At 40.2% G+C, this 18,643-nt stretch overlaps 2 protein-coding genes across 2 annotated transcripts in view; one reads left to right on the forward strand and one right to left on the reverse strand.

The window, feature by feature from the left end:
* The first annotated feature begins 7,851 nt into the window (after positions 1-7,851).
* Positions 7,852-13,668, forward strand: LOC139911787 (fibrinogen-like protein 1). Its single transcript, XM_071899405.2, has 7 exons — positions 7,852-7,908; positions 9,358-9,526; positions 10,828-10,987; positions 11,225-11,322; positions 11,559-11,647; positions 13,010-13,227; positions 13,434-13,668. The coding sequence occupies exons 1-7, from the start codon at positions 7,852-7,854 to the stop codon at positions 13,666-13,668; spliced, it is 1,026 nt and encodes a 341-aa protein (XP_071755506.2).
* Positions 13,669-15,398: 1,730 nt separating this feature from the next.
* LOC139911788 (uncharacterized) overlaps positions 15,399-18,643 on the reverse strand; it is a 52,387-nt gene continuing 49,142 nt past the window's right edge. Inside the window, exons 13-15 of the mRNA XM_078289813.1 lie at positions 18,353-18,469; positions 17,783-17,880; positions 15,399-16,988 (exon numbers count right to left, since the gene is read on the reverse strand). Coding sequence (XP_078145939.1) covers positions 16,772-16,988; positions 17,783-17,880; positions 18,353-18,469 — 432 coding nt within the window. The 3' untranslated portion in view covers positions 15,399-16,771. The remainder of the gene's footprint in view (positions 16,989-17,782; positions 17,881-18,352; positions 18,470-18,643) is intronic.

Raw genomic sequence — 18,643 nt, forward strand, 5'->3', positions numbered from 1 at the left:
GTTCGCTTGTTTAGTCAATGTTTATTAATACTGGACGTGTCGCGTGTCCAAATCGCACCAAATCCGACTCTGCGCGTCCTCGGGTCCCAGCAACACACCCGCCAAGTGTGAAGTCGATCGGACGAACGGTTCTCGAGATATGCGAAGGATTTTGGGGATTTTTGGATTCCGTCTGCCAGTTATTAAAATGGGTGAAATAATGTAGAAGTAGAAATGACATATGACTGTTATTAGGCTACATATTTTAACACATTCATGATTTTTTAGAAACTATTTTGCTAACAACCGTGGTGTAGATGTTGTTATCCTCGCTCCACAAAGCCACCAAATGCTGTAGACCAGTACTGAGCCAAGTCTGGCTGGTGGCTCTCAGCTCTCCTGTTTCAGTCTCTCCGATTTGAATCCCGCCTGTCCATATGGAAAGGATCAGAAAACATAAATGTAAAATAAAAAATAAATAAAAATAATCAAATAGAATACAGCATAGCATATACTAACATGCTGACATGCATGCACACAGATGCATACGCACACACACACACACACACACACACACACGCACGCACACACACACACACACACACACACACACACACGCACGCACACACACACACACACACACACACACACACACACGTGCAGGTCACTCTACCTGGAAATAGCCGATAAGATATTTTCAAAAGCACATAACTTGATAGCATCAAGTGATATATCACTTTTGGAAACACAGATATGAAGCACTTTACCAAAGATAAAAAGTGATAAATATGCTACATGTAAAAAGGATAAACAACATGCATACGGTACAATACTGAGGCTGAAATCAGAGCAAAATAACAGTTTGTACTGATATCAAAGCTTGAAAGGGCTTTTCTGAAATTGTATAAATTTGGTTCCTCAGCAATCCAACTATACATCATTGTGTTAAATAACATGATATTCTGCCATGCCAATTATCTAGTAGGACTGAAGTCCTTTTTTTTTTTCTTGTCGAAAAAATTTATTGACTTTATCTATATATTTGGTTTTTTGATACATAATTTTTTTTTCACCATATGTACAACATATACAGCCATATATACCCAATACATGACACTACAGATACATAATATATATTAAAAAAAAATAATAATTTAATTTAAAAAAATATATAATAAAAATAAATAAATAAAAATTCCCCTTTATGAGCCGTTAAGAAAATAGAGGAAGATTTTCCATGTCTGTCTTGTTTCTTTATCATAATTCTCTAATCTTCTAATTAACATAATTTCATATGAAGTTGTTTTAATCAATAAATCCATCCATTCTGTGAAAAGTGGTGCTTTTATATTTCTCCAATATTGAAGGACCAACCTTAGTGTTGTTATAATGCCCAAACCCAATATTTGAAACTGTACTCTGTTGATTCCCTTAACTTCAGATTTGTCAGCTAAAAGGCAAAGTCTAGGCATCTTCAGAACAGAAAAACCAAGGCCCTCTTCCATAATCCTCAATGCTTTTTCCCATAGGGTGCACCACTGGACATTCCCACAAAGCATGCATTAATGTCCCTCTAGTTTTGTTACATCTCCAACATAAATCACTTGGTCAAAGACCCATCCTAGTCAGTCTACAAGGGGTAAAATAAAATCTATGAAAAACTTTAAATAGCATAGCTTTCTTTTAGCTTCCCTAATATTTTGACCAATATTTGAAATTATATTCATCCAAGTTCTCTTATCAGTTTCACATCCCAAATCCTTTTGCCACACAATTCTCAAATTTTCACTTTCAGCCTTTAACATAATTTTATAACATCTTGAAGCAGACTGTACTAACCTTGGTAAAACAAAAAAATCTTCAGTGACATTACTGCCCTTTAATTCCATATTACCTTTCATTACACACTTCTTAAACTGCATATATTTCCAGATATCCTTATAAACAAGGTTGTACTTTTTTCCCAATTTCTTCAAAGGATGAGTAAACTTCATTCTTATGCAAGTCACCAAGAGTATATATACCTTCTCTGACCCATTTTTCCCAAAATATCGATCGCCTACCAACACAAATACTGGGATTATTCCAGATAGATGAATATTTTTGCAGATATGGCGATTTTTTCATTCTTTTATGTACTGCTTTCCAAATTGTTATGAGTGGGCTAGTATTGGGTTTGTAGAATGATCTCCAATATTAGGTATTTTTTGTGATAATATATAGATAGGTTGGAAAGGGACAGCCATGCTCTGTTCTAACTTAACCCATCCCTCCTCCTCTTCTTCTGTTGCCCAATGGTTTGCCAGCCTAGATAGTTCAAAGGCTATATTATATAATTCAACATCAGGGAGTCCAAGTCCTATTTTCTGCATACTAATACAAGCTCTCTTCCCTTCCCATAAAAAACTTTAATAAGTTTATTATATTGTTTAAAGTAAGTTTGTGATATATTAACTGGGAGCATCACTGAGATATAATTAAACTTTGGAACCACCATTATTTTAATAGTATTAATCTTTTATTTTCTGCACAATTTCTGCACAACTGGCAGCATATTGATATCTATTATCTTGTCTAGCTCAGATGTTAATAAGATCCCAAGGTATTTCATATTTGTCTTGACCCATTTGAAATTAAAAGGAGTGACCATAGTTGGGTAACATACTTCAGAAATGGCCATAGCCTCTGATTTGTGCCAATGAACCATATACCCAGAAATCACAGAAAATGTCTTAACAGTCTCCAATAATGGTGGGATTGATACTAAAGGGTTTTGGATTAACATTAAAATGTCATCAGCATACATAAATAATTTATGTTCTATCCCCCCATATTCCACACCCTGAATCCTTTTGTTGGTTCTCACTGAAATGGCTAAAGGCTCCAGTGCAATCAAAAACAATAAGGGAGAAAGGGGACCACCTTGTTTGGTTGACCTAGTCAGAGGAAAAAAGGGAGAAATCAACCCATTTGTTTGAACTGCAGCTTTTATATCAGTATAAATTAAATCAATTCACTTCATGAAACCAGGACCAAAACCAAACCTATGCAACACATATCTAAGATACTTCATTCTGTCAAAAGCCTTCTCCGTGTCCAGCGACAAGGCTGTGACAGGGCAGGATGCAGATTTATTTATCCACATAAGATGCAATAATCTCCTGACACTGTTGATGGAAGTCCTGCTTTTAACAAAGCCCACTTGGTCATTATGAATGATGGTTGGGATTATTTTTTCTAATTTACTTGCCAATATCTTCGATAACACTTTAGAGTCTACATTACAAAGACTCAAGGGTCTATAGTTAGCAGGATCAGTGCTGTCTTTATCTTGCACAGTGCTTCTTTAAATGATACAGGCAGGCTAGTTACTGCTTCAGAAAAAACCTCTGTCAAAATAGGTGAAAGTATATCTATAAATGCTTTATAATATCCGACAGGCAGTCCATCCAGACCCGGTGATTTTCCATCACTAAGTGAGTTAATGGCCCTTCTCACCTCTGCCTCTGTAATTGGTGCATAACCTCTCACTCGATTCCCCAGATATTTTAGATAACTTCAAAGTATCAAAAAAAGAGATGTAGTCTTCGTCAGCTGAGCTGACATATCTTCTGACTGATGCAGCCTCTTATAAAAATGAAAAAAAAGCCTCATTAATATCTTTTGTGTCAGTGATGATCCCATTTTCATCCCTTACTGCAGATATGATATTATTAGCATCTCTTTTTTTAAGCTGATTCGCTAACAGTTTTCCTACTTTATCGCCTCCTAGCCTAAATAGTGCATATTCAGCCTTTGCATTGTATATCTCATGTAACTGGAGTTTCATATCACATATTCCTTTTAACAGTTCTGTTGAGTATTGTACAGCTGATGTTTTTTCTAACTGATCTATCTGAAATTCCAATTTCTCCATTTTCCCTTTACTCTCTCTCTTTAATTTGGATGAAAAGCTAATAGTCCCCCTAGCATAAGCTTTTGATGCATCCCATACTGTTCTTAATTTGGTGGAACCCATATTATCTTTAAAAAAAAAGATTTTAATTCTTCTCCAAGATATTTTCTAAAGTCATCCTGTTGGAACAAAAAGGTTTTAAATCGCCACCTACTTTTTTTTTTTGCCATATCTCTCCGTGTATCCATTTGCAATTCTACTATAGCGTGATCACTCAATGAGTTGGCACCAATATCACAACTTATTATTTTCTCAATATTAGAAAGAGGATGACGTTCATATTTTGCAAGCAGATTTTTCACAGAGCAACCAAATTTTTGGGGCAAAAATTTGAAAAATGAAAAACAAAATGCCCTTACATTATTTGCATTGATTCAAATACAATTTGACTTCAAACAGAAAACCTTCAGATGCATGCCTAACTGTATTGTTTACTGATAAAATGCTTATCTCAATTGATTATATCGCTATGATAACTCTTTTATGAACAAAATGATAAAACAATTTGTTTGCTAATTAATCTAATCACATTTATCAATCAACTTAACTACACTGCCTTATATATAATTATATTTCAATACAGCAAATATTACTTACCTCACAAGTCATGATTATTGATTAGAGTTGACCTTGATACATGAAGCATCAGTAAAGCTGTTGCCAGGAAGATTAGTTACTCCCAGACTGCAATTTTTGGTCAGTGAAATAACATAATGTAAAAAAGCAGAGTATGATGGATTTAGAAATCTGGAGAATGTCTGAATCGGCGAAACATGATAGGCCTTATGGCACAGTTTTTCTATTATTGATTAGTGAAATAATGAAAAATAATGAAAGCGGCTGGGAAATGTGCTCAGAAATGTGGAGAATGTTGGAGGCTAGACATGACTTAGTAGCCTGAAATATTCATATTCATATTGTGGTGTGTGCATGTACACATCTGCCAACTTCGATAACCTGGGTTCAAATCCCTGCTCAGATGTTTTCTACTGCAAGTTAAGTTTTCATTTAGAGAAAGCGTTTCTTATTTAACCATGACCAAAACTTTACCCTAACCTTAACAAAATTGTTTTAGTTATCTAACATTAACATTAACCAACGTTTCAGTTGCCTACCCTTACAAAAAAGTACCATGGTAATACTATAAAAAATATATGATGGTATTACCATGGTTTTTTGGTCACTACCTTGATAGTACAATGCCGTGATAAAACCATGCTATACCATGCCACTGTACTACCATGGTATACCTGTACCATGATATTGTAATGCCGCTAATGAATACGTAGTTACACATACATTACAGTTACACCCAATTTCAGAAATAGAAAAAAAAAAACAGAACTGCTGGCAGGATTATTACACAAACTTTGCCATGCCACTGACATAATGTTATTTTGTCCAAATAAAATAGAGCTCTTTTTGTTTAAATAAAATAACACTGCGCTCTTGCATAGCTGGTGAAAATGTATTAAAGTTTCGGTATTGAAACCTTCATCAGAATGACCCAGACACAGGAAACAATATATAGTCTACTGGTCCAATCTTTTTTTTTTTTTTTAGATTTTTGGCATTTTGCTTTTATTGGACAGAACACAGTAGAGAGAGACAGAAGGAGGGGAGGGGCATGGCGTGCGACAAAGATCCTGGGCCGGACCCGAACCCAGTTGCGGTCACATGGCACGCGCCCTAAACCACTGATCCACCAGGACGCCCTAGTGGTCCAATCTTAAACAAGTTCAAACTTCAAGTGATTAGGACATATAATTGACATACACAGTCTTCATGGAATATACAAATATACAACCATAGAGTGTAGAAAAAAGAAATATAATTTACACTATGCATTGCATAAATCAAATAAAAAACTGAAAATAAATTGTCCCATTAAAGTGCATTTTTGAAAGTGTTTTTTTTTTTTTTGTTGTCTGCACATAGCAGTACAGAATAGTTAGAATCATTTATATTTTTCTCTCCACAAGGAACTGTATTCATTTTCTCAATACTCACAGTGACAGATATAAAACCATGGCTAGAAGGAAACTGCATATCACACAGCAGTAACCTGTGCTGAATAAAAGTCTGCCTGACTGTAACACTTATTTTCCATTTGGCAAAGCATATTATTATTTTGGCTTTAAAATAAAATGTTTCATATTTATCTTATGAAAATAAATGATAGTCTTGCCTAGAACTGGTAAAGTTCTTATATTAACACTTAACCATGTACTATATCACATGTTTTCAGCTGCATGAATCTAACCTCTTAACCACCACAAAATAAATGGTAACTTCTACCTCACAGGGCAATGAGCATAGCTAAAAATTATATTTAGCAGGACATAATTGCATATCGGTAGAGCGCAATTAGCTTAGCTTAACATTACATTTAGCATGAACGCAAATGACACAAAATGCACCAAATGCAATATGGGAATATTTCACAATACTCCAACTGGTTTAAGTATCAGTATGTGATCACTAACACTCAAAATTTCCGGTAGAAATATCCCTTTCCCAGACGCTAGCAACAAGCTAGGCTAATGCTAGGCTAACGGATATATTCAGGCAATAGCCACTCACCAGAGCTCTCGGTAGAAAACAAATGCAACAAAAACAGGTTCCCAACGATGCAGTAGTTGAGTTACCAACAGAGACTTACTTTATCAACAAGTATTGGTATGATTTTACTGAATATCTAAAACGTTTCTCTATTTTTATATATTTTCACCAAAGCTCTCATCCTGAAACTTCCCAGTGGAAAGAATTCCTACTGAGCTATAGTGGCCCTCAACTGGATCTCATGAATTGGCGCTCATAGAATTAACCCTTTAGTAATAGTAGCCTATATTTCATATGGGTTCACCCTTCCCCCCTTAAATCAGCATGAGTCCCTTCATGCTCTCAAATATTGTAACTTATACCCTTATAACTGAATGATTTTCAGAGTAAGTGCTTGGTTAAAGCTCTAAAAGGATATAGGCAAAAATGAAGGTTTTACCAACTGTGGATAATGATGGCCAGGTAGGCTACTCACCAAGAGCTTGTTCACCATGAACTACCAGATGTGGATTGTTGTTTACCTGTGCTTCATTGACATCATGTGGATCACCAATTGTTTATACCATGGCCAGTACCATGGTTAAACTGAAAACACCATTCAGTACCATCATACCGCCATGCTACGTTTTTGTAAGGGTAACATTATCCAAAGTTTCAGTTGCCTAACCTTAATCAAAGTTGTTTTACTCACCTAAACTTAGTCATTAACCAACCTTTGCCTCTGATGAAAAAATGGCGTACCCAGTTTGTACTATTGTCGCATGATCCAATTTGTGGTGGAGGAAAGTAAAATTCACATTATTCTTGTCCACAACACATGGTTTTTCCACCATCCTTTCATGGTGGAAAAACTAATTGTCGCGCTTTTAATGCAGGGGGCATATATTTGCATCACCTCAATCAGTGATGTCCAGGCAAATGTTTTGCGATCAGAAAATGATCCCACCCCCAAGTAGAGATGGGTGATCCAGTATCACACCCCCAAGGTCAAGGACCCCTCCCTGGGGTCCTGGGCCCCACCTTGGGAACCTCTAGCCTTGCCCAATGACCTGCAGATGTGCAGTTTGTAAATGACCCAAGGACTGTTTCAAACCACTAGATGGAGACTCACTTACACTGCCTGAGACAATGAACAGTTTAATATCTCCAGGCCTGCAGAGTCACATTGAGAAAAAGCACTGAGATGATACCAGGGGCTCAAATTAGCAGAGAGTGGGTTAGAGGGGGGTAGACAGAAATTCAGTGAGACTCAGACAGACCAAAGCCAGCCAAGTGATTGTGTCGATTTGATTCCCTTCACAGTTTATCACTGAGTTTCATTCCCTCATCAGTGGATCAGACACTAGCCATCCATCATGGGAATGCTGAGGACATCAGTGGCCATTCTTCTTCATCTGGCTGCCTGTGTGGCGGTAAGAAATTTCTGCTAATTCTCACGCGTATGAAATTCAATACTATATCATGAGATTTCCAATCTTAGCAGCCTGGAGCAGATCGAGACAGGAAAGATTCTCTAAGGGGTTTAACAAAAGTTGTGAGGTGGATTTGAGCTCATGATGCTGCAATAATCCATTATCTTAAATCTCCACCTCATACTATAGGTTGTTTCATTTTATTCTGTAGATTTTTGTGTTTGTTTTACATCTGTGTGCCTCTCATTCTGCAAAGTTATATCTGTTGGGTGAAAACCTTATAAAATCTCAACTTTTCAGGAGTGAAGAAAAACAGCCTTGCTTTTAGCTTGACCACGATACATTCTTGAGTTTATCCAATGGGGTTTGAAATGATTTTATAAACCCAAGGATGGTAGAATTTTCTCAAATACTTAAGTTGAAATAAAAACATGGAAATCACTAAATGGGCATTGCAAGTTTTTCACATAACAACGACAATTTGCAATTTGCATCCAGAGCAACTTTGAGAAGTGCAACAGTATACAACTTTTTCTATAAAGCTTAATTTCCCCCCTCATGAAAAAGTCCATAGTAATTGTACAAACAATTTGGAGGGATACTATACAAATATCACAGTAAAACTTTAAAATATCACACAGCTACAATCCTACCACAGATACACCATGAGACCCTATAGGAATATTATAGCAGTTTGAGAACAAAATGTACTGTACTGATTTGTCATTATTGCTAAATTGCCAATATTACATGCACCCAATAGCAAAGAGTACAAAGGGTAAAAAAAAACAGACAAAACAAATAAGAATCATTCCTGTGATCCTAGAAAATTCATGTATAATAAAGTGCTAGATAAAGAAATACACTGGTGAGAATCCCTTTCCACCATAAATTCATACGTATGTAAGTAGTTTGTTAAAATTTAGTTTGTATAAATCCTCATCAAATTTTCTTTCTGACCACCTAAAGGAGCATTCAAACCCTAAAATCTTTACACTCAGGCTTCCCAACTGGTCATGAAATCTTTGAAATTTTTGTAATCCAGACAGGGAAAGTCAGGGAATTTGATCAAATCACTGGGGAAGTCCGCCCAGCAGTAGTGGAAACAGACTGTTCAACCCTTTAGAAAAACAACATTAACAAACCAGGAGGGAAGAACATTTTTAGGTCATGGAAGCGCTCCTACATAGTCAGTACAAAAAGTCATGGAAAATTCATAAAATTTTACATGAATGCCATGGTGGGAATCGGTGGAAATAGGTTCCATGTTTTGTCATTGGGTGTCTGATGACTGCTTGGAAAATTGTTGACTGGTTCTAGGAGAGTTTGCATCCTGGTACAAAACTCACCACACTGGTGGAGTAAACCTCTCTAAAAGCAGAGGGAAAACCTGCTTATACAGTGTTTATGATCAATACGCCCCCCCCCCCCCCCCCCCTCTCTGTCCAGGTCCCGGTACCATGTGAGGAGATAGTGGGCCGCCTGGAGGCAGAGATCCAGGAGCTGCTGGGAGTGATCAACAACCAGCACCGCTACATCCAGGAGCTCCACAGCAGCCAGGCCCAGCAGCTGGAGCACATCCCCAACACACACCTCGGCACTGGTAACCAGTACAGAGGTAGGTAGAGACGTATGTGTTAGGTGTGTGTGTGTGTGTGTGTGTGTGTGTGTGTGTGTTAGTAACACTTGTTCCTCCAGGCTCAGGTCATAGAGCTAGTATGGGAGTGTGAATGTGTTTTTCCTGTATGCCTACCTACCTACCTACCTACCTACCTACCTACACACCTACACACCTACACACCTACCAGGTGACCTACACACAGGAAAATAAAGGTGTGACCTGGAACTGAAAATGGTTCTTCGGAAAGACCCATTCTATAACCTTTTAATATCCCAATGAACCATATATGATTCTTTGGAATATTAAAAGGTTCTTAATTCTTAGTTATTGTATGGTGGGTGATGGCATAAAGGAGAAAATAAGCAAATCCCTCCATAAAACAATATACCATGGTACATCCATGGTAACAGTCATGGACTACCATGGTACTATCACTGTACTTAAATAACACCATGTATTAAATAATACCATTTTGGTCGCTATCATGATGATACAGTACCATGGTATAGCATGGTTTTACCACGGCATTGTACTATCAAGGTAGTGACCAAAAACCATGGTAATACCATCATGTTTTTTCTATAGTATTGCCATGGTACTTTTTTGTAAGGGTTGTGCAATTGCAAATGAGGCTACACAAAGGCAGATAAACAAAAACACAATACAAGTGTTTAAGCAAAGGAGTGCAGAAATGGTTCTGTAAAGAACCTTGGTCTGAAAGGTACTCTGTGGAACCAGAAATGGTTCTTCCATCACTCTGAAGAACCATTTTCAGCACCTTTATGTGTATCTACACACCTACCTAGCTACATACCTAGCTACTCACTTACCTACCTACCTACCTTGCTACCTAGCTGGCTATCTCCCTACCTACCTGGCTACTTAGCTACATACCTATACCTGCCCACCTAACATACCAGTGGCCAATTCCAGACCCACACTCTTTAAAGCAATTTCCAGTTTTTTAGTGTTTCCAGCTGGAAGGCAAGTGATGTGAAATCATATATGTTTGAGAAGCAAAATTGAAATTTATATCAAAGAGTATGTATGTCAGAATTGGAGATGGGTGACCGAAATTGGCCACCATTACATTACCGACTTGGCTATCTAGCCATCCACTTACGGTACTCACATTTTGAGTATTTAACCCTGTGTGTATATGTGTGTGTGTGTGTGTGTGTCTGTCCATGTGTGTTCCTGTATGTTGGCCTATACCGCATATCTACCTACCTGTGTATTTATTATTAACCCTGTGTGTATATGCTTGTGTGTGTGTGTGTGTGTGTGTGTGTGTGCAGACTGTTCAGAGGTGTTTGCGGACGGTAACGTGGCCAGTGGGCTGTACGTGGTGCGGCCGGACGGCTCTCCCACGGCGCTGAGCGTCTACTGCGACATGAACAACGGAGGAGGATGGACCATCTTCCAGAGGAGGAGAGACGGCAGAGAGACCTTCGACAGGTCTGACAGGGAGAGTGTGTGTGTGAGTGTGTGTGTGTGTGTGTGTGTGTGTGACAGCCTTGCACACATACAAGCTATGGATTTACATTCAGCATGTGCCAAGAAATTGGATGTGCATCTTATTTGTGTACGCATGTGCAACCAATGTGTGCACTGTATAGTGTCTGTGTGCTTGTATAACATGCGTGTGTGTGTGTGCGTGTGTGTGTGTGTGTGTGTGTGCGTGTGTGCTCACAGGGCGTGGGTGGAGTACAAGCATGGATTTGGAGACCTCTACTCCCCTGATGGAGAATTCTGGCTTGGCAATGACCCTTTACATTACCTCACCTCGCAAGGTGTGTTTATGAGTGTGTGTGTGTGTGTGTGTGTGTGTGTGCGTGTGTGTTTTGGGTGATTAGTCAGAAGTTATGGAATGGTGTGCAGGTCAATGGTTGCTTTCTCTCACCTTGTAGCTACTAAAGCTAGCAGTGCGTTGTGCAGCACAGGTATATCAAAAGTTGGTCTTGTTGGTATCGCAGCACATGGAGGCCATTTTGGCTCCTGGTTGCCTGTTTAACGCGGTGTTTTCTAGGTAACTACGACATGAGGGTCGACATGGAGGACTTTGAGGGTAATCAGCGCTATGCGGAGTACAAGAACTTTAAGGTGGATGACGAGAAGGTACTGCACACCGAGCCACACTGCAAAAAATAGTCATGTAGTCTCATAATCAGGCTTGAAGTCTTATTTTTCTTCAAGCAAGTGAAAACTTCTGTCATGTGAGATAATTCCTCTTTTTTCAGGCTTTTGTAAAGTGTCAGTATATCTGGAGGCAAGGCAGAATAAGGCAGAATAACTCTACTGGTATCAAGAAAATGACACTTGATTGAAGAAAACTTGAGACAAGTGGATTTGCATTGGAAACAAGTGACATTACCTCAACCCCATTGGCAGAATTTCTCGCTTTCTAAGAAAATTAAGGTTTTAAGACTCAATACTGGATTCAATGACTTGAATGTTAAGATGGATATTTAACGGTGTAGCTGTTAGAAAAACACTGCACTCCTTTTCTACCCTTGAGGTAATTCTCTTGACGTCTCCGTGTTTTTCTCTTATTTACTACAACCTTCTCTCCGTCTGTCTGTCTGTCTGTCTGTCTGTCTTCCACTCTCTCATTCTTTATCTGTCTTTTAACATCTCCCTCTCTTCTTTTCTCATAACAGTAGGTGGCTGTATTTAGACTACATGATGTTATTTTGTGTTTTCGAGAACTCTGCTATGATCACAGCAGCAAGGACGTCTGTCTCCCTGTTTCTACCTCCCTGACAGCTGTTCTCCATCTCTTCCTCTCCTCTCCATCTCTCCATCCCCTCTTCCTCTTCATCTCTTCTCTCTTTCCCCTCCTTTTGCATTGCCCTCTTCTCTTCCTCAACTCCCTATTGTCCCCTTTCTCTCCTCTCCATCTCTCTCTCGCCTCCCAAATCTATTACCTCCCCTCCCTCTTTCCCATCTTCCTACCTCCATTCCCTTATTATTCCATATTAGTGCAATATAATCTCTCTACTCCATCCATTTTCCACCTGGACCCTACTTTCCCCCCCATTTCCCATCACACTGATCGATTCCGACCAAAATCTCAACAGTTGCTTCACTATGGAGCTACTTACGTCTCTCTTGCCTCTCCAACACAGTCCTATTGGGTCAATGGACTCTCCAAAAATCAACCCCAAAAGCATCAAAGCATGTCTTTTTCGATTGCTTGCTCTGTAATGAGACATGGAAATTATCCTTTAAGCTCCTTTTTAATATCTTTTCCTAGCATTTCTCTCTTATATGATCAATCTGACCTTTGCACTTCTTCTTATTGGTTGTTTATGACGTTGGTCATGTAGGAAATTAAGTTTATTTTACTTTTGCACTCATTGTAAGTCACTCTAGATGCGAGTATCATCTAAATGGCTGCAAAGTAAATGTCCAAACGCTCTTTAGTCATATAAAAGTATTCTAAAAGCTCTTTGGTCCATCCGACCACTCTCCTCTCAGGACCAGTACCAGCTCCATTTGGGAGAGTACACTGGGAATGCGGGGGACGCTCTGGCCGAGGCCCACGGCCTGCCCTCTGCGGGGCAGAAATGGACAGGTCCGGGGTCGGGGTCAGGTGGGGTAAAATTCAGCACCTACGACCAGCCGAACGACGACGGCAGTGAAAACGGCGCCGCCAAGTGTATCAGACACGACAAGTCAGGCTGGTGGTTTAGCAGGTAATCAATGGATGGATGGCTTGAATTTTAGTCTGCCAGGCGCTTCCCATATTGTAGGAGCAAATGTTTTGTCTTCCAGCTAGTGGAGGAGAGATAAGGGAGCAAAATTCTAAACGCCTTAACAGCAGCTACCACAATAGGCCAGCCAGTTTGTCCTTTGTCTTCATGCCTTTTCTTTCCGTTCTCCTCCTCCTCTTTCGTCCCAGGTGTGAGTCGGGGAACCTGAACGGCCATTACTACAAGGGACCGTACCAAGCGATGACCGAGGACGGGGTGGTGTGGTACACATGGCACGGTTGGTGGTACTCCATCAAATCCGTGGTCATGATGGTGCGAGCTGCCGACCTCAAGCATCCGCCGCCGGTCATCGGCCCGTTACCGGGACAACATAACCAGGGTAAAACGGCGGGGGGCATCGTCGATCTCCCCCATGGGCGATAGGCAAAAAACAAGGGAAGCTGAGGGAATAATTACTTTCTTTACTGTAACTGAGCAGCTTTCTCACGTAATTTTGAAGTCGGTAATTTTACTTTTACTTAAGCATGTTTTGACTGAAGTATTCTACTTTGCATCCATTACGGAGACAATTTGTGAAACAAAGGTAAGGGAAAGTCAGTGAGTGACCAAGCTCTTGGTCTTAGTCCATTTAGATTTAGAGAAGACACCACCAACACATCGATAAATTGTTGATTCAAGCTTTAGTTTGTAGACACTTGATTATGTAAAGTTGTTTCTTTTGTAATAAAAAGAACCTAGTTTGAACTCTGTCTTCTCATTTTGCATTGCATGGAAAATATATCTAAATAACAAGGCAAGATTTTTATTTGTTTACACTGTGTTGGGTATGTACGCTTCTCCACCCAGAGGAAGTGATGAACCACAATTTAAGAGTGAAATCCAAACTGTCTCAGCAGCAGAGAAAGCTGCACTCACCGACATTAGATCTTTTCCTCTCTTGTCTCTTTGGTATCTTTGGTATAAAGCATGAAAGCGGCCGGGTTGGTAAACATGAGCGAGCTGTGTGCAGTTACAGGATTTCTGGGTGCTGAAAGTTCAAACAGTTACCTCTCACTGCCACTTAGAGCCGCCATTGTGCAAAGTTGTCTAGTGTAGCTGTAAGTAATTCAGTAGGTTTTACTCAGAGAACATTTTCAATGAGCCACTTTTTAATGTTCCCCAAGTAGATTTTTGCACCAGCACTTTTACTTCTACTCAAGCAAAATTTAAACAAAGAAACAGTTTTTAACAGATATTTTACTCTTTGCACCCATGCCTTAAAGCAGTGATTCTCAACCTTTTTCATATCAAGGACCCCTAATTTAGTACAGATTAGGGCCACAGACCCCCATTTGGTGTGAGATTTTTTCTCTCGCACCCAAATCTGATATTTGTATTTGCTAGATATGATTTTTTCCAGAATTCCATGACTATCTGTATATCTCTCTACTTATAGGTAGACAGATAACAGTGAAACTATGATCAAAACAGTCATTCCTCTACATTCTCTAATAGTGTTAACTTCCTGTAAATGAAATAATGGTGAAGTTTAATAATTCATCCATTTTCTGGGGACCCCCTGGAACCCCCTCAAGGACCCCTGGTGGTCCCCGGACCCCACGTTGAGAACCACTGGCTTAAAGGACCTGGTGTCATTTTATATTAAATTTAGACTTACCAAGCTTCCCCCCCCCCAGATATTTTTTGGTGAAACGGTTTTACGGCACTGCTAAATTATTGTGTATGTGGAGACAAATTGTACTAGTTTCACGATAATGCAAATTGTTTCAAGGTATTCATTTTGAAAAGTCTTTAAAGAAGCTTCTCGTTTCATGGTTATTTCTTGAACAAGTCGTACCAGCAAAAACAAGGAAATTTATTAGCCCATGCAATAAAATCACTCCGAGGGATCATGTCTCACACCCAGACCTCTCTATATACATTGTTGAAAGTGTACTTCATTTCATTTTATGCATTCTTCTCTACCAAACATTTGTTTTCATGTTGTATTTCTAATTTCTTGTAACATTTTCCATTCCCTCTCTGGCAAATTGTCCCAGACTTTCCCCAATATCTCTTAGTTTAGATGAACACAATCTTGGAACAACAAATTCAGAACTGCAGTTTAGAGCAACATTTTAATAATTGAAATAAAACACAATGTAGATATGATCTGAGCTCATATTGTGTTTATTCTATGTCCGAAATAAAACAGAACATGGTACGCTGAGGCATTCTGGGTACATCTGAGGTTTATCGGGATAAACAACAGACAAACTTTTTTTTTTCTGGATTCAGTAAATTCATAGAGGCCAGTTTCTATCAGGCGCAGATGACTCTTAGTTTTGGACTTCAGAACTTTCTGTGGAAATAATTGCAATCCTCCCTGGCATGTTTGTGTTTGCCTACATTTAACCCAAAAGCAAAAGCCAGATAATTCATTTGTTAGGACTTAAGTTGGTTTAGGAATCGAATTGATCAGTCACCAGGTAAGTATCTTTGGTGATTTCAGCGGGTGAGGAGAAGGGTGAACCCCTCTGTTAATCAGAGATTTCAGGGAAAAATGAACGGAAAACAATATTTCCTTGCACAAAACATCAAACTGCATTTTGGACACTGGGTCCTGGACTAAGATTTCATTTGTATCTGAACCGGCCTGCTCAGACTTAACATCCAAAGGTGATTACATTCCACATTGTTGATTAAGGTAGAAGTTGTCAGGAACTCACGAGGGGGAACAGATATAGGATTGACAGTTCATTAGTTCGTGACAGTTCACATATTCAGAATAACACACTCTGGACATTTGTTCCTCGTTTGCCCGTCGAGGACATGCAGTTCATCCACTTCCTCCAGAGGTCCGTAGCGGATCAGTGATTGAGCTTCGCTCTTTGGGAGAAAAAAAAAACCCCACGCTCTTTAAAAGAAGGGGGAAAAGGAGAAAGAATCCACGCTAATCCGCCAAGAAGTACCCGTCATTTTCGGATTTGCCAAACCCAAACACGTTTCTTTGAGTTCCTTCCCACAAGCCTGCGTGCCCCACATGTCCAAGGTCGTTTCTCACCCGTCTCTTTAGAAAGCGAGGGTGTTAAAGAACAGGATGAAAAACTATACAACAAAAGAAAAAAAAAAAAAGGTATGGATAGTCAAAATGAGAATGAGACGCTATGTACAGACCCTGAGGTGTGCCTGTTATTTTATCTTCCTTCAGAAAAAGGAGAAACGTTCATTGGAGAGCCAGGCGTTTGGTAGACAGACAGAGAGACTGATAGAGAGCGAGGCCAGTCCCACGCTCAGAAGTTAAGTGCATCGGTGGCACTGCAATGTCTTTTCGCTTTCAAAACAAGCGTCTTTAATGCGACCCGTTTTATTCAACATGTACAAGTTCGTCATGGGATTAACATCCAGAGCAGAGCGATACTGCAGTGACTGAAAGTCTCTCCGTCTCTGTATTTGGAATAGCTTTGATCCTTGAGAGGCTGGACAGGGAGGAGAGGAGGGGAGGAAGGGGGGACCCGGGGAGCGTCTGTAGGGGGATGCCGTGGGGCTATCTGGGCGATGCGGTGGCGGCGGCGGCGGGGAAGGAGGCGGAGTTCCGCGGCGAGGGGAAGGGCGAGGTGGGCGAGAGGCGGCGGGGGCTCGCCAGCAGGTCGCCGTTGTGCAGCTTCCACAGCAGCTCCTCGTTCTCCATGGACAGACGCTTGTTGACCTTGGACTCTTTCTGCAGCGTCTGCTGGAGCATGGCCTGCTCGCTGGACAGCTGCCTGCAGGGGGAGACGGAGAGCAGAGAGTGTGATGGGCTGCTAGGTGATGCAACACGCCCTCTGGCGGCCATATTGAATTGCCTTCTTGGCAACAATAGCTGAGAACAGCTGATTGCTAAACTTAAGACTTTTTTTGATTCAGAAACTGCTAGCTTGCTGCAGTATCTGGTCACCAAACTATCACTGATCATCGATGTTAACAACTCTTATTTGCTCAAGTTACTTAGCTACTAGCTAGTAGTTGCATATTGACATTAGCATGGTTGCTTTGCTAACTTATCTTGCTGGCCAATAATAAAACAAGTTAACCTGGATATGTCAACAGTTTCTAAAGGGGCTAAAGAAACAAATCCACTTTATCAGACTATTCACTTTTACTTAGAATGTTACTGAATGGAGCTACAGCCACACTACAATATCTTTTAAAGTATCTTTCTTTTTCTAGCCTGGTTGTTGTATATTTAGCCATTGTTATAAAACCCCACCCATGTGATAACTCAAGGAAGGTTAAACCAAATGCTTATAGAGCTATTTGGCCCAGGTCTGATGGAAATGCACAGAAACGGAGGCAGATAGAGGCAGATTGTCTTTGGATACTGATGGGAGAAGTCAGATGCAGAGAGAGAGGGAGAAATCCTGCTGCAAGAGCAGATGGCAAAACTGACGCCTCTGCAGAGCGATGAGTCACTTTCTCACTCACTCCCACACACACACACACACACACACACACACACACACACACACAGACACACACACACACACACACACACACACACAAACGCAGGAGCACGTACTTGGAGAGTGCAGCGTGTTTGTCCATCCTGGCTCTGTAGTCCTCGTTCTCCTGTTGGACCTTGTTCAGACACTCCTCTAGCTTCACATTACTCTCCACCTGGAACACACACACACACACACACACACACACACAAAATGCATTGGTTTGAAGTATTCAGTGTTTCTGTTCAGGGTGCAAAAGCCCCTGAAACACATTTAGACCATGGGACACTAAAACTCTGCATTGACACCCAGGATAATAAAATGTGATACTAACATATTCATACATACATGCGTGGAATCTGATCACAATGTTGCATTAGCATCGATTCAGGTTAAGGGCTTCCCATAGACAACCAGTGTACAATTGATCAATTCTACAATAAATATGTAATCAATCAAACTGCATCATCGGAGGTGGACCACACTGACTGGACCAGATCAGATCAATATCCTCCTATACAGCAGCCTAACCCTTGTGCATATGTGTATGCTTAGGCGTTGGTGTCTTTGTGAGATAAGCATCTATATATATATATATATATATATATATGTATATATGTGTGTGTTTGTCTGCTCCCCTCCCTCACCAGTTTGTCCATCTCCATGAGCTTCTTCTCCTTCTGGTGCAGCTGGTTGTTCTTGATCTCCAGCACCACCTTCAGACTCTCCAGCTCCTGCTCCAGGTAAACTGTGTGGGAGTCCTTCTGCCGACGGGGAGCAGGAAAGGGACAGAAAGTTAGATTAGGCCAGATGAAACTTTAATGATCCCTGCGGGGGAAACTGGGTCGCTGCAGCAGCAGAGGCAAGGACGCAGGATAATAGAATAAGTCATTATAACAACCGGACATACGGAAAATAATACAGCAGATAAATGAAGA

Source organism: Centroberyx gerrardi, chromosome 3 (genome assembly GCF_048128805.1).
Source record: "Centroberyx gerrardi isolate f3 chromosome 3, fCenGer3.hap1.cur.20231027, whole genome shotgun sequence".
Taxonomy (NCBI): Eukaryota; Metazoa; Chordata; class Actinopteri; order Beryciformes; family Berycidae; genus Centroberyx; species Centroberyx gerrardi.